The sequence below is a fragment of the Colossoma macropomum genome, unplaced genomic scaffold, assembly GCF_904425465.1.
Source record: "Colossoma macropomum unplaced genomic scaffold, Colossoma_macropomum, whole genome shotgun sequence".
NCBI classification, from domain to species: domain Eukaryota; kingdom Metazoa; phylum Chordata; class Actinopteri; order Characiformes; family Serrasalmidae; genus Colossoma; species Colossoma macropomum.
Window position 1 is genome coordinate 10,630,649 of NW_023494808.1, and position 14,477 is coordinate 10,645,125.

A 14,477-nucleotide genomic window follows, 5' to 3' on the forward strand; every position below is an offset into this window, starting at 1 on the left:
GTGTAACCCTAACTATGGCCTATTAACTTTGACGTTTGAGTGGACTTTTAATTTACTCCTTTTTCTATCTTAGTGTTGACTGAAGATACAGATTAACAAAGATAATGCCATGATATATGATAAGCAATTTAAGGCTAGAATGGTAAGAAAGTTGACAAAAGTAAAAGACAAAGAGATTTGCATTGTCTGCAGTAATTCATGTGGTTTTGCTAGTGTGTTTGTGTGTCTGTGATAGAGAGCCAGAGAAAGAGGAAGTGGAGGGATGACAAGTACAATGGAAAGCATTTCTAAGCTCATTTCAGGATTCTGAGTAACAGTTACCCTGTTCTCTTTAGCAAGGTAAGTAATTCATAAGTTCCTTTCAAAGCAAATGTTAATGTATATTTTGCTTTTGAAGAACAGGCATTTTTCAGCTTACACTATTTTGGTTTTGGTGTCAATATTATGTTGCACCAAACAATGCTTTACTCCGCTTATTGATTTGACATTTTATCTGTTCATTTTAGCCTACGAATTTCATCTTCATATTTGACTGAAAGGGTTGTGACTAAGGATTGCTGCCAAAATGGGATCAAAGGAATCAAAACCAGTTGAGTCCATCCCAGGTTAGGTTACTATATGTTAATAAACAGTGTTCATGTACTGGAAAAACACAAAGTTAGCTTTACATTTTTGTGCGGAAGATTCTCACTAGCATTTTTAACATGGATTTGGTGTTAAATTAGGTCAAACATTTGTAATGCAAAGCCTCAATCATGAATACTTAATGTGGCAGCCATTATGAACAATAAATAACATAAGCTATTCAGAAAGACACTGTAATACACTGTAATTTTGTTTTCTTCTTCTTGCATCTAAATCACAAAACAGTTTCATTTGTCCATAAATGTCACAAAAGATCATTCTTCAGATATCAAAACATGAAACTGAGAGAGAAAACATGTGATACAGCCACAGATGGTCTGTGTAAATATAACAGGAAGCACAGTAATCCTCCTGTGACTTTTCTATTACTCTTATTTCACAGATTTTGATACACCATGGAGGAGTGTAGACTGGACGTAAGTAAATGCCTCTGCTTTAGTCAGTATATTTAATATTTTGCTTAGCATAAACTAAACCAGTACTTAACCATTTTGAATGAAGGGATGCACTGATATGGGAGTTCTGTCTGATGCTGATATCCGATATTTTACCTGTGCATATCTTTATGTCTTCAGCATGCAAAACTGCCTGTCTAAAGGCCACTGCACACTGGATGCGCCAGCCCTCCATTACTCCAAGCACCGTTCAAGAGACCTCAGATAACCACAATAGATCACATGTGGCTTGAAATTTACACAGAGAAAGGCAGCCAGTCATTTACATAAACAGACAAACGCTAATGCTATCCTAGCCCTTGTTCAGCTCAGCTATATATTCAAGTGGCCTTACTTGTCTAAATGTCTGTGGTAAGGTTAATGGATGTCAGACTATCGTCAATGAGCTTGTGAATATGAGTCGCTACTCCGTTGTGTAGCTCCAGTAGGGCTACGTCAAAAAAAATAACAATGACTGGGTTTGGTGTAATGATAATATTACTACTGCCTCCGATGAGGGACATTTAGACTATCAAACTACCCTACCTGTATTTTTATAATATGACTCTGAAGTTGGCTTCCTATTCACCAGCTTCTTGTTCAAATTTTCATGCTCCATCTTAAGTTGTGCCTCAGGTGTTGTAAAGACTGCTACACCAATAAAGGTGGACTGGAAAAATACGAACAAAACGGTGGCGTATAAGAAGCTGACTTCAGCTTTGTGGTTTTAAGGCTGGTTGTATTTTTTGATAAGGAGATTTAAGCTATCAAATATCCTTCCTAGATGTCCTATGTAGGGAGCTACCTAGAAATATGCATTATGGCAGGACATTATGAGAAGGCAACACATTTCGTCAGAACAGGCTTGAGCAGCAGTCGAAACCCAACATCCTGAAAAATTCCATCACTTTTGCTGTAATAGTTGTAGCTTTTCGACTGTTTTTGTCATTTTTTTTCATTTCTGAAGGAGCTGATTAACTACCTGAGTACCTGCAGGTTTTGCTTGTTTGCTGTGGGAGACATTTTAGCTGCCTAAATCTTAATGGTGCTCTTCCGGCATACTGTAAATGTGTCATCAAATACCATTTTTTAAAATATCGGCCAAATCATCCCGATGCCAATGATTTTTTAAAAAGCACTTATCTACCGATACCAATATGATTCTGATATCATTGTGCATCCCTATCACATTGTTGTTGATTCAGCTTAGAATACTTCTTTAATTAGGTGCATAATGGTGCCTGCTATCATGTATATGTGTATGTATAATATGTGGTGTAATCAGCTACAATGTGATCTGTAATGACAGTGAAACAGTTTTTGCTAACTTACCTGTATATTCCAAAAAAATTAGATTTGAAATGAAAGAAAGCATGTCAATTTTGAGCGAACTGTGTAGGAATCACTGTCCTTTTTATACACAGTGATCCCGTTGTAGGTGAATAATAATGACTTGGTTTTAAGGTAGTTTTGAGGGTGTTGCTCTGTGATTTCTATGACATTCCAGGTTGTTCCTAGGATGTTGCTAGGCGGTTGATGCCCAGGTGATTACTCAAAAAATGCTGTCCCACATTTTCATATCACTACTGAAACACAAAGAGTTCTAGTCCATAGGCAATGCCTCACACTATCTTTTAGAGCAGGAAGTGAGACTGTAACCACGTCCCTCATGAACACATTGTGTGCTGATTTTGCTTTAAGGAGAGGCAATTTTTATGTGCTACATGTGAGTTTGTGTGGTTTACTGCTTCGTGGCTGAGCTGTTGTTGCTCCTATGCTCCATTTTGTAATAATAGCACTTACAGTTGACCAGGGCAGATCTAGCAGTACTGGGCAAACATTTCACAAACTGACTTATGGGAAAAGTGGCATTCCATGACAATGCCATGTTTAAATTTACTGAGCTCTTCAGTATGAACCATTCTACAGCCCATGTTTGTCTATGGAGATTGCATAGCTATGTGCTTGATTTTATATGCCTGTTAGCAATGCGTGTAGCGTGTGGCTGAAACACCTGAAATAATAATCCAATAATTAGTAAGAGTGTCCACATACTTTTGGCCTGGTATATCTGCCATTAGCATTACACATTAATCACATTGGAGCATATGAAAGGAACTGATTTAGGTAGCAAAATTAAGATTAAAGATTAAGTGACCCTTATTAGTCCCACAACGGGGAAATTTCACCTCTGCATTTAACCCATCCGTGCAGTGAAATATCACATACACACTAGGGAGCAGTGGGCACACTTGCCCGGAGCAGTGGGCAGCCCTATCCACAGTGCCTGGGGAGCAGTTGGGGGTTAGGTGCTTTGCTCAAGGGCAGTCACGTACTGTTGGCTTTGTTCCCCCAAATTGTCACTTCTTTAGCTTTACTACACAAAGAAGAAAGCCAACCCACCTTACCCTGATTTAGCACCATAATTAATGTACTATCCAATCTAGACAATGCCTGAGATTTGCAATGACCGACGCAATATTTCTTCCCAACCCACCCCAAGACATGTCCTCAGCTGAGGTGTGCTGGCAAAGTTCTCTCAATGAATTCAGTACAAACTGCTCCATAACAGCTTTCTATTACTTCAGAAGTGCTATGTCAGAGGAATTGCGATGGAGGAACGGAAAATTAAAAAAGCAAGCACAGCATTGTAACTTGCAGCATAAAGCCACGCAAATATTGGCATGGTGACTAGTGAAAATGGATGATTAACAGAAGAGAGTTTTAGCATTGTAGGTTGTTTATTTAAGGTAGAGAAAGACTAGAAGAAACCCTGTACTCTTTTATTGTGTTGTTGTAGCAGCTTCTCATTCAGTTCAAGGAGGTCCTGGAGCAGCAAGGCGACAAACTCTGTTAACCGTGATCTTCCCTCCGAGATCCCCATGATCCGCATATTGTTGCTCCTAGAGTGCCCTTCAAAAGCCTCACACTTATGTTCAAGGCATTTAGTTTGGGCAGTGAGTTTACCAACTGCCTCTTGCAGCTCTGTTAGCTGGGCACTGTGGTCAGTGGACGGATGGTCTACAGTACCAGTCAAAAGTTTGGACACATCTTCTCATTAAAAGGTTTTTCTTTATTTTTGTTATTTTCTACATTGTAGAATAATATTTAAGACATCAAAACTATGAAGGAACAAGGAACACATATGGAATAATGTAGTAAACAAAAAAGTGTTAAACAAACCAGAATATGTTTTATACTTTAGATTCTTCAAAGTAGCCATATGTTGCTTTGATGGCAGCTTTACACAGTCTTGGCATTCTCTCAATCAGCTTCATAAGGTAGTCCCCTGGAATGGTGTGCCTTGTCAATGAACAGGCGTGCCTTGTCAAGAGTTAATTTGTGGAATTGCTTGTCTTCTTAATTTGTCAGTATCAGTTGTGTTGTGTGGAGGTAGGGTTGGTACACAGTTTTTTAGTTCTGTACAGGACTATGTTCCTTCATAGTTTTAATGTCTTCAATATTCATCTAAAATGTAGAAAAATAATAAAAATAAAGAAAAAAAACATTGAATAAGAAGTTTTAACTGGTACTGTAGGTTTCACCAAGTTTCAATAAAGCCAGAAAGCTCCTGTTTAACTACTGCAATGTCGCAGATTCCAATAAAGAGAGTCAATTTTACCACAGTTGAAATTTTTTAATGAGCCATCTTCCACCACAGGCATGGCACGTTCAGAAAATGGCACAGCTTCGCAGCCTGACTTTGAAGACTCAATCTTACGGCACTGTGGTCAATAAAGAAACAAACTAACAGGATTGTTTGGCTCCTGAACATGTCATAAAATATGTGGTTTAAGAAAACTCACAACTGTGAAAACTAAAAACAGATTCAAGCCACATTCTCTCAGAGCAACAGGGAAAGTGTCTACATCCTCCATGTGCCACAGCTGTTCTTAATTTACATAAAATTCTTATGTATTTTGTTTTTAAATTATGTGAACTTGTTTATTCTGAACAGCAAAAAGGAAGACTTGGAAGAAGAATTAACAGACATTCAGCTGAACCATCCAGAACTCAGACATGTCAGAATCCTGCTACATGGACCAGTAGGAGCAGGGAAATCCTGCTTCATAAACTCAGTGCAAAGCGTCTTCAAAGGAGAAATTATAACGATGGCAGGCGAAGAGTCATGTGCAAACAAAAGCTTCACAAAAAGAGTAAGTATGTTTAATTTATCTACTGAAGTCTCAGGAAGTGTCCCCCCTAGGCAGTGGAGAAGGAAACTTTCACTAACTGTTCACAGTGGCTATTTGGTACCTGGGCCAGCCCTCTCTTTTTGGAGGCTCCAGGCAGAATCTGATTTGGTGGCCCCCTCACACCTGCTCATCAACACTGTGCACCCGAGAGAACACAGTAGTTACACAGTAGTTACATGATGTGTGTGCAATACCTGTAGAATCGGAATCAGACTCTTTATGTTAACACTAAATCCAACAAAGTAACTATATTGTTGCTGTCAGGACAAAAATCTACATTTTTATTTTCATTTTTCATTTTTTGACATAATTTGAACATACAAGCTGCCCTTTCACGATGAATGGACTAATAGAAATGCCCCAACATTCGATTAAGTAGTTTTTCTATGAACTTCCATTTAAAGTTAAGAATCTTTGTCACTTCTCCCGTTACCTTTTGGGGGATACAAGGGTGTCTGTTTAAGAAATGAGGTTGGTTTGTTCTGACAGCGACGATATGCATACTATATACTGAAGGCGTGCCAGTGCAATTAAAAAAATACTGCGCTGGCAAAGTTCTCTCAATGAATTCAGTACAAACTGCTCCATAATAGCTTTCTATTACTTAAGAAATGCTATGTCAGAGGAATTGCGTTGGAGGAACAGAAAATTAAAAAAGCAAGCACAGCATTGTAACTTGCAGACATGGACACAACGACATAAAGCCACGCAAACTAGGAGAAACCTTGTACTCTTTTAATGTGTTGTTGTAGCAGCTTCTCATTCAGTTCAGGGAGGTCCTGGAGCAGCAGGGGGACAAACTCCATTACCTGTGATCTTCCCTCCGGGGTCCCCATGATCTGCATATTGTTGCTCCTAGAGTGTGCTTCAAAAGCCTCACACTTGTGTTCAAGGCATTTAGTTTGGGCAGTTAGTTTACCAACTGCCTCTGGCAGTTCTGTTAGCTAGGCACTGTGGTCAGTGGACGCATGTTTTTTTTTCAGATTTTATTTACTTACTTAAATTTTTCATTTTTCATGTCACGTTTGACTGCATTGATAGTTAATGTTTTCATGTCTACTTTCATGTTATTTTTGTCTCTGGAACTGCACTGGAGAGATGGAACACCACTCTTCCAAAAGATATCCCCTCAATTGATGTTATGATGGTGGTGGTGAAGAGCACTATCTAGTGACTGAGAAGTCCATAGCATATGATTAACACCATTTTCATACTTATCAAACCATTCAGTGACCCCTCGTGACCAGCGGATGGGGGTATTTTCATCCTTAAAGAGACCAATCCCATCAGGAAAGAAATGCGATGAAAGTGATCAGTCAGAATAACTTTGCACTGATTTGCAGTGACCCTTGCCATGTCAACCATGCCAGCAAAATACAGAGAAGAATATAGACACCACTCTCCGATGTCACTTTAGTCACAGTTAGCCACACTAGCCAGTTGAGCATTTGTGTGACTGAAGCTCCTGTCCTCCATCCCCCATCAATAAGCTCTTATTGAAAGTCACTTAGAACCTTTACTCTTGCCATCTTGTTCAGGTCAGCTAGGTCTAGGTTAACATGTTAGCATGCACTACATCAGTTTGAAAGCATCTGTGCTCATTATGTTTCTCCACTCTCTTATTCAGTTTTTCTCTTTGTTATCTGACTGTAATATTTATCTTCATACAGTGTACACTTTGACAGAATGTCCATAAGGTTTATCATATCATGTTTCTGAGCTATGAGAAGGTCTTTTTCTGTACTTTTTCTTCTCTTCACAGTACAAATCCCACACTTTTATCAACAGCAATTCTGAGACTTTGCCGTTCATCATCAACGATGCTTTGGGCCTGGAAAAAGGAGAGAGCAATGGAATTGACCCTGAAGATATTGTTAGTGCATTGAAGGGCCATATAACAGAAGGCTACAAGGTAGATAAAGGAACAATTGCATTACTTCTCTAAAAAAAACATATGCGCTTTAATCATACTTTCCCTAAAAGGTTTATGCACTTTTGCAGCTGATTCAACCGACAAAGGAATCAGGTGTTTCAGATCAGAGAGAAAACAGAAATAAGCCTATCTATATTACAATAAGCTCAAATGTAGTTGTCTTTATTCTAAAACTTTGGATTTTTAAATATTTTCATTAAAACACTTTGTAGCCTGTGTAAAAATAAAGAATGCAGGGTGAAATGTTTTAACACATAAGATGTTATAGGATATCTGTAATCTTTCTAGCCTGGAAAAGTTACCACTGAGAACCTTCTCTGCTTTTTCTGAAGTTTAACCCTATTAGTCCACGGTGTGAGGAAGACCAGGACTTCATCAGAGAACCCACACTGAAGAACAAAGTTCACTGTCTGGTGAGTGTTGTGCCTGCCAACGCCATCTCTCGAATGGACGACAGTCTTATCCAGAAGATGAAATACATCAGGAAGAAAGCCACTGATTTGGGTGAGTTGCTGATGAATTCATTTAATATAAATTGAAAGTTATTTTTTATTAAATTTGTTACATGTTTTACATATTATGTATTTATCAATGGTTTAACTTACAAGACTGATTTTAAGAGAGCTTGAGGTAAAAGGTTTAGTTTGAGCTTCTAAAATTCTGAACACAGTACAATACAGTACCGTGAATGATATGGAAAGGGTAGACCTTTCCAACACATTGTAACTCAGCCTCCCTGGTCACAATTACACTAATAACACAAGCAACAACAATCACAACAAACTGACCTTTTTAACTGGCAGTATTGCACACCCCATGAGCCACTTTACATAGCACACCCATTAAGCTCATTGCGCGGTAGCCACAATATGCATTCAGCAACTATTGCGTATATGATCATCCTGTGTATGATGTGCACATTCGATGCTATAACAACAGATTGCAGCAAGTCATGTTTTTTTTTATGTGTACGATAGATGGCTACTTGATTAATCTACTTAAGTAGAGAGCTGTAAGGAAATATTAGATTAAATTTTATCAAATATAGGCAGTAAAACTACAGATGTTATTCCTGTGGTTATTGACATAAGATTTCATTATGTCATTAATGTAGGTTTTAGTCATGCAAGTCTTTTATTACAAAGCTTAGCAAGAATATTCAAATTAAGTGTTTCATTCATTCCAGTTTTAATTTTCAGTCATGCTGGTTTTGCATTCAGTAATACTGAAATGATGAATGTTTATGTACTTGTTTTAATATAGTGCACTATATTATTTTATCCATAAACATTAACAGATTTATTATCATTTGCAATAATTTGTGCACATCAGGCATCCCGAATGTGGTTGTTATGACAAAGGTCGATGCTGATGTCTGTCCACTGGTCAACAAAGATCTCACACAGATCTACATAAGCAGGAAAATCAAAGAAAAGGTTGGTCACTTTTTCTGATTTACATATGTATGGTCATGCATGGACTGTATACAGATACTAACTGTTAACCCTCTGGGGTCTAAGGGTATTTTCTTGATTTGATACATACATAAACTTCACTTATTTGCCATCCTATACTCTACTTCAAAAGAGCTTGCCACTCTTAGCAAGATCTAAGGTATAAGGTTATGTTCCCATGCTGATGTACTTCCATGCTCGCCATATATATTTATTTCAATTGTGCAAAAGCTTATAGAGGGGACATAGGGGAGCACCTCCCTACCAATTTTTAAATTAAGCAATAAGGGGGGCTTGCTGGATGGTTGTTGGTAAACGTATGAGAACACTTTGTAGTAACTTTAGCTATTAACCATTAATAGCTATGAACAAATCATTAGGTCATAATTTCAGAATGTTTATAACTCTTCAGTTTATGTAGTGGCTAAAATGTGTAGTCATATGACAAATGATACACATGGTGTTTTCGTGTACCCTTACACATACCCTTTCTAATAAATAGGTTGTGCAATAAATCAATACATGTATACAAATCACTGTAAATTATTGAGATGTATAACTCCAATGCTGACATAAGCATTATTTTCCCATATCCATATATGACTCTTGTAAATGCTATAGCTCATAAAAACAGAGGCATAAATACAACCCCATTTCCAAAAAAGTTGGGATGTTGTGAAGAATGTAAATAAAAATAGAATGCAATAATATGCAAATCATGTAAACCATATTTTTAAAGGAAAATACTACAAAGACAACATATCAAATGTTGAAACTGTTATTTTTTTAAAAATATATGCCCATTTTGAATTTGTGGCCAACAACACATTCCAAAAATGTTTGGACGCCTCTTCTTTTAACAACACTCTGTAAGTGTATAGTAGTCTATAACTACTGCTTTAGGTCTGTTACCATCTTTTCCTGAATGTTAGATTTGAGCAGTTTTCAGTGTCCTGCCTGTAATTTTCTTCAGTTCATTCTTAAACATCTGGACAGCCCTCTCCACTAGCCCGTTTGATGATGGATGATGGGACTGAGGTGAGATGTTGGACACCAGTGTCTCTGAGCTAGCAGTGTCTCTGACAACAGTAAAAGTTTACTTTTCTGAAAGCAGCTCTTTGAGGCAGACCCCTCCCACTTTGCACCAGACTTCAGCAGCATGTATAGGGGGGCCAGGGTGGAGGCAAGATCTGGAAGGAATCACCCATAATGGTTCAAAATGACCAGATAGGCCTGAAGCTCCCTGGTGTTTTGTGTCTCTGGAGCTTCTGTGATGGCTTGCATGTTTTACTCCAGTGGTATGAGGTCCAGTCCCTTGATGTCATTTTGTGCTCCAGACACTTCAGATGACATAAAGACCTCTTCAAGTGGAGATCAGCCTCCTTCAACCTAGACAGAACCTCATTCAAAGTGCGGAAATGCTGCTCCTCACTGAATCCAGTCATAAGGATATCATCAACATGATCCATTCCTCCCAGCAGCCCTTCCATTGCCCTTTGGGAAATGGCACAAGCAGACAAGACACTAGATGGCCACAATGGGTATTAATTGTCACCAGCTACTGTGCCTCATCTGCCAACACCAACTGTTGATACGCATGTGACATATCCATCTTAGAAAAGCTGACACCACCTGCCAGCCTGGCAAACAACTAATCACTGCAGGAGAGTGGGGACTGTTCAATGCAGGTGGCCACATTTGCTGTTAGTTTATAAACCCCACAAATGAAGATGGAACCATCAGCCATCACTGAAACAATCAATCATTATGAGCAGTCAGACACCTTGAAGGGATTATCAAGTAGCTCTGACCAAATTAAAGAGTAGAACATAATTTATGTTTTTAAGTTCACTTGAGTCATTACATACATGGTCAATCATGACATTCCTGTTTTTCTGGGGAATATACATGAGATGAAAAACAGCAACGATGTGCAACAAAAGGTTGTTGAGCTGCACAAATGAAGAAATGGCTAAAAGAAAATCATAAACCACTATTAGGTCAATAATTAAAAACTGGAGATGTTGAGAGCCTGCAGGGGAAGAGGACACATGTCTATATTCTCTTCACACACAGAAGAGACTGTTTCAAGTGGACAAAGAATCTCCAAGAATCACAGATGGGGAATTGCAGACATTAGTTAGGTCCTGGACATCCCCCAAACCACAATCAAACACCACCTACAGATCCACAAGTTGTTTGGGGGTTTCCAGAAAAAAGCCTGCTGTCAAGGACCAACAAACTCAAACACCTACAGTTTGTCAGATGTTATTGGAACTTTCAGTGGGGCTTGAGTACTGTGGTCAGACGAAAACAAAATAGAGGTTTTTGGCAACAAAAATAAAAAGAGGTGAGTTTGGGGTGGACACAAAACTAACCATGCAGAAAAGTATCTCATCCACCTGTGAAGCACGGCAGTGGATGTGTGATGTTCTGAGGCTGTTTTTCTTCCAAATGCCCCGGACAATTTATTAGCATACGCGCGATCACAGACTCCATCAAGTAGCGGCAGGAATAAAATCAAAACCAGACTGCCTCAGCCAAGATGTTGAAACTGGGTTTGGATCTTCCAGCAGGACAATGATCCAAAACACACCTCAAAATCAACACCAAAAATGTTTCACTGACCACAGAATTAAGGTTTTACCCTAGTCCCCCTGACCTAAACCCTACAGAAAACCTTTGGGATGAGCTGAAGAGGAGAGTCCACAGTGCGGACCACAGAATCTGAAGTATCTGGGGAGGTTCTTTATGGAGGAATCAGATCCTTTGCCATGTGTTCTCCAGTCTCATTAAGCATTATAGGAGAAAATTCTGAGTTGTTATCTGTGCAAAGGGAGGTGCACAAAGGATTAAATGAAGGGGTGCCAATAACTGTTTGCACACATAGATTTGAGAAAAAAAAAATCCTAATAAGATTTAGCTTTTTTCAATCACTGCACTTCAAATAAAGATTAGATTGCTTTTAATATTTTGAATGAAAGATCAAAAGGATAAGCAATAATGAATGTTTTTACAGCATGTTTACCAGAGGTGCCAATATTTGTGGAGGGCACTGTACATAATGAATAAATGTTTCTACTACTGGAGATGCCTGTTTACACATATCCATAAGCAATGCAAGCACTTAGCCAATGATGAATGTAACAATAGGTGTGCATTTGATAATGTGTTAATATATGCGTTGGAAACTGATATACATCAGAATCAGATTTACTGGCCAAGTATGTTGACACACAAAAGGAATTTGGGTCTGGCCGTTGGTGTCTCTGGCATTACATGCAATAAACAAAACATATACTTTACAGTACATGCTGTACAATTTACACAGTATACACAACACACAAGTAATATGCAGACTATATAAGGACAAGTAGTATACATACATAAGTGTGTGTGGTAGTGCACTACAATGCAGGGATACCAGCTCTTTAACTCTATATCCAGTGCATAGCTCAATATGTCTCAACAACATAATGTGAAATTTTGTCTCACAGCAACACATTTTCTTTGTGTTTAGATGCAGGACTGCGAGAACAGACTCGGCCCACCCATGAAAAGTATCTTCCCCGTGAGCAACTATCATGAGGAGACTGAAACAAACAACACCAAAGATGTGCTTATCCTAACGGCATTGTTGCAAATCGTAAAATGCGCAAAAGAGTATGTCAGCAGGCAGCATACCACCCGTGAATAATTTGCTAATAATTGGCTCTTCTACATTCTTCTAAAAATTGAGAAAAACTTGTAACTCGACTTTGACTCAAACATCTATGACTCAGACTTTGACTCAGACTTGAGACACATGACTCAGAAAGACTCAAGTCCCAAAGTGAATGGCATCTGGTTGCAGACGGGACACTTGCCATGTGAATGGATTCATTTGCTGCTGTAAATTTGATAACTCAGTCAAGTTCATTCATTCATTCATTCTTTCATTCATTCATTTTCTAAGCCGCTTATCCTCCTGGGTTGCAGGGGTGCTGGAGCCTATCCCAGCGGTCATTGTGGCAGGAAACACCTGGACAGGCTGCCAGTCCTTAAATTTAAACAAAGTTAACAAAGTTAAATTTAATAGTACTTTGAAAAATCTTTTCATGTGTAGTTCACTAATCGTTGAGTATATCTTCATGTACATCATGGTTATTTGTGTACTATGGATTTTGTATTTTATTTGGAAGGGTGAAAACAAAATAATAAAAAAAAATTAATATTTAGCCACACATTTCTAACTTACTGTCAGTAAAAAGTGCTATTACTCCTACCATTATTTTTGGTGTTCAGTGTTGAAATGGCCTTAAATTAACTTGGGACTCGACTTAAGACTTGCCTGTATTCACTTGGGACTCGACTTGAGACTTGCCTGTATTGACTTGGAACTCAAATTGAGACTGGCCTAAATTGACTTGAGACTCAACTACAGACTTCCCTATATTGACTTGGGACTTGACTACAGACTTGCCTGTATTGTAAGGGACTCAACTTGAGATTCTCTTGTACTGACTTTTTACTTGAATCGATACTCGACTCTCTTGACTTGGAACTTGACTTGCGACTCAAATGTCAAGTCTTGAGACTTACTTCTTGCTTGCAACTTCATGACTTTAAATTGGCATTAAGATCATAATCAGATGATAATATCATAAAGATGATCAGTATCTAATTTGCACTATGTAGTGTTCCCTTTTTCTTTTATGGCATGTAAACAAACCCATGTCAATGTTGTGTCAGTGATTTTTCTTTTCTTTATTTTTTCAGCATAAGAATGGTGGCTTATACTGTACAAATTGGCTATTTGAAATATTTCCTTATTGCTCCATTTAGATTTGGACTTTTAGCTCAATGTGGGATCAACAACCATTTGTGTGAAACTGCTTATGTCTTTGCTTTCTCTGAAGTTCTACACCACACCTTGTTTGAATTCATGATTTTCAAATGAACATACACAGAGCACACATAAAGCATGGATAATTAAGTCACCCATAATTGTTATTTTATTTCATAAAATCTCCTGTTTGCCTTGTGTTAAGTAAAATACGTGATGAAAATGTCTTCTTGTTTTTTTTTTTCTTGTCCTTATTTAATTAAAGACTAGCTATCCAAAAGTAATGGAATGTAATCAGATTACATATCTTTAATATAGTAATCCTTTGGATTAGTTCACAGTTACATTTTTTAACATGTAATCACTAATATGTACATTTTTTTTAAGTAATCTTTCCAACCCTGCTAACCAGTCCTATTGAGTCAGTTAAGGCGTAATGAGTTAATTCATTCTGAAACTTTACAAACCTTTGCACATGACAAACCACCTTGGGAGCCACAACATTTAATGTCCAGTATGTCTCAGTATGTGATGATGTCGTAGAATAGGTTAAAAAATATAGACAAAAACGTGTACTTTGCTCTGCTTTAAGCTTTAGCCATAGCCACTTTCCTCCCATCCCTGCCAGAAAACGTATCTTTAAAGGAAAAGTAGCTTATGTCAAAATGTCTCTCAACATTCAACTGTTTTACGAGGCTGAAGTCACTTCTTATTCTCCAGCTTCTTGTTCGAATTTTCCCATTCCACCTTAAATTCTGCCTGTGGTGCCAGAGTGTAAATGCAGCAACATTTAAGGTGGAACGGGAAAATTTGAAAGAGAAGCGACTTCCTCTTCGCAGTATAAAATCTCTCTCTTTGCCTTGTCATTAGCTACTAGCCAAGCGAGACTGCGTTGCTAGGTGACCTGCAGTCTGCACGCCAGGTTGAAAAGGGACCTGGATACTATATGCAAGTTGTGTCACACTAAAGTAAAATATTTTGGAAATGACA

At 38.2% G+C, this 14,477-nt stretch overlaps 1 protein-coding gene across 2 annotated transcripts; it reads left to right on the top strand.

The window, feature by feature from the left end:
- Window positions 1-259: 259 nt before the first annotated feature.
- On the top strand, window positions 260-13,552 carry LOC118798154 (interferon-induced protein 44-like). 2 transcript variants are annotated; one of them, XM_036557511.1, is made up of 9 exons: window positions 306-339; window positions 507-589; window positions 1,028-1,061; window positions 2,587-2,623; window positions 5,038-5,236; window positions 7,038-7,187; window positions 7,541-7,712; window positions 8,541-8,644; window positions 12,183-13,552. In XM_036557511.1, the coding sequence occupies exons 4-9, from the start codon at window positions 2,616-2,618 to the stop codon at window positions 12,357-12,359; spliced, it is 810 nt and encodes a 269-aa protein (XP_036413404.1). In that variant the 5' UTR covers window positions 306-339; window positions 507-589; window positions 1,028-1,061; window positions 2,587-2,615; the 3' UTR covers window positions 12,360-13,552. The 2 variants fall into 2 exon arrangements, with proteins under 2 accessions (XP_036413403.1, XP_036413404.1); XM_036557510.1 differs by lacking the exon at window positions 2,587-2,623 and having other exon boundaries at window positions 260-339; window positions 507-605.
- Window positions 13,553-14,477: the final 925 nt, after the last annotated feature.

Coding starts and splice junctions, on each gene's coding strand:
- LOC118798154 (XM_036557510.1), top strand. CDS start 566: ATGGGATCAAAGGAATCAAAACCAGTTGAGTCCATCCCAG. Junction 5,237..7,037: donor ACAAAAGCTTCACAAAAAGA/GTAAGTATGTTT, acceptor TTCTCTTCACAG/TACAAATCCCACACTTTTAT. Junction 8,645..12,182: donor GCAGGAAAATCAAAGAAAAG/GTTGGTCACTTT, acceptor CTTTGTGTTTAG/ATGCAGGACTGCGAGAACAG.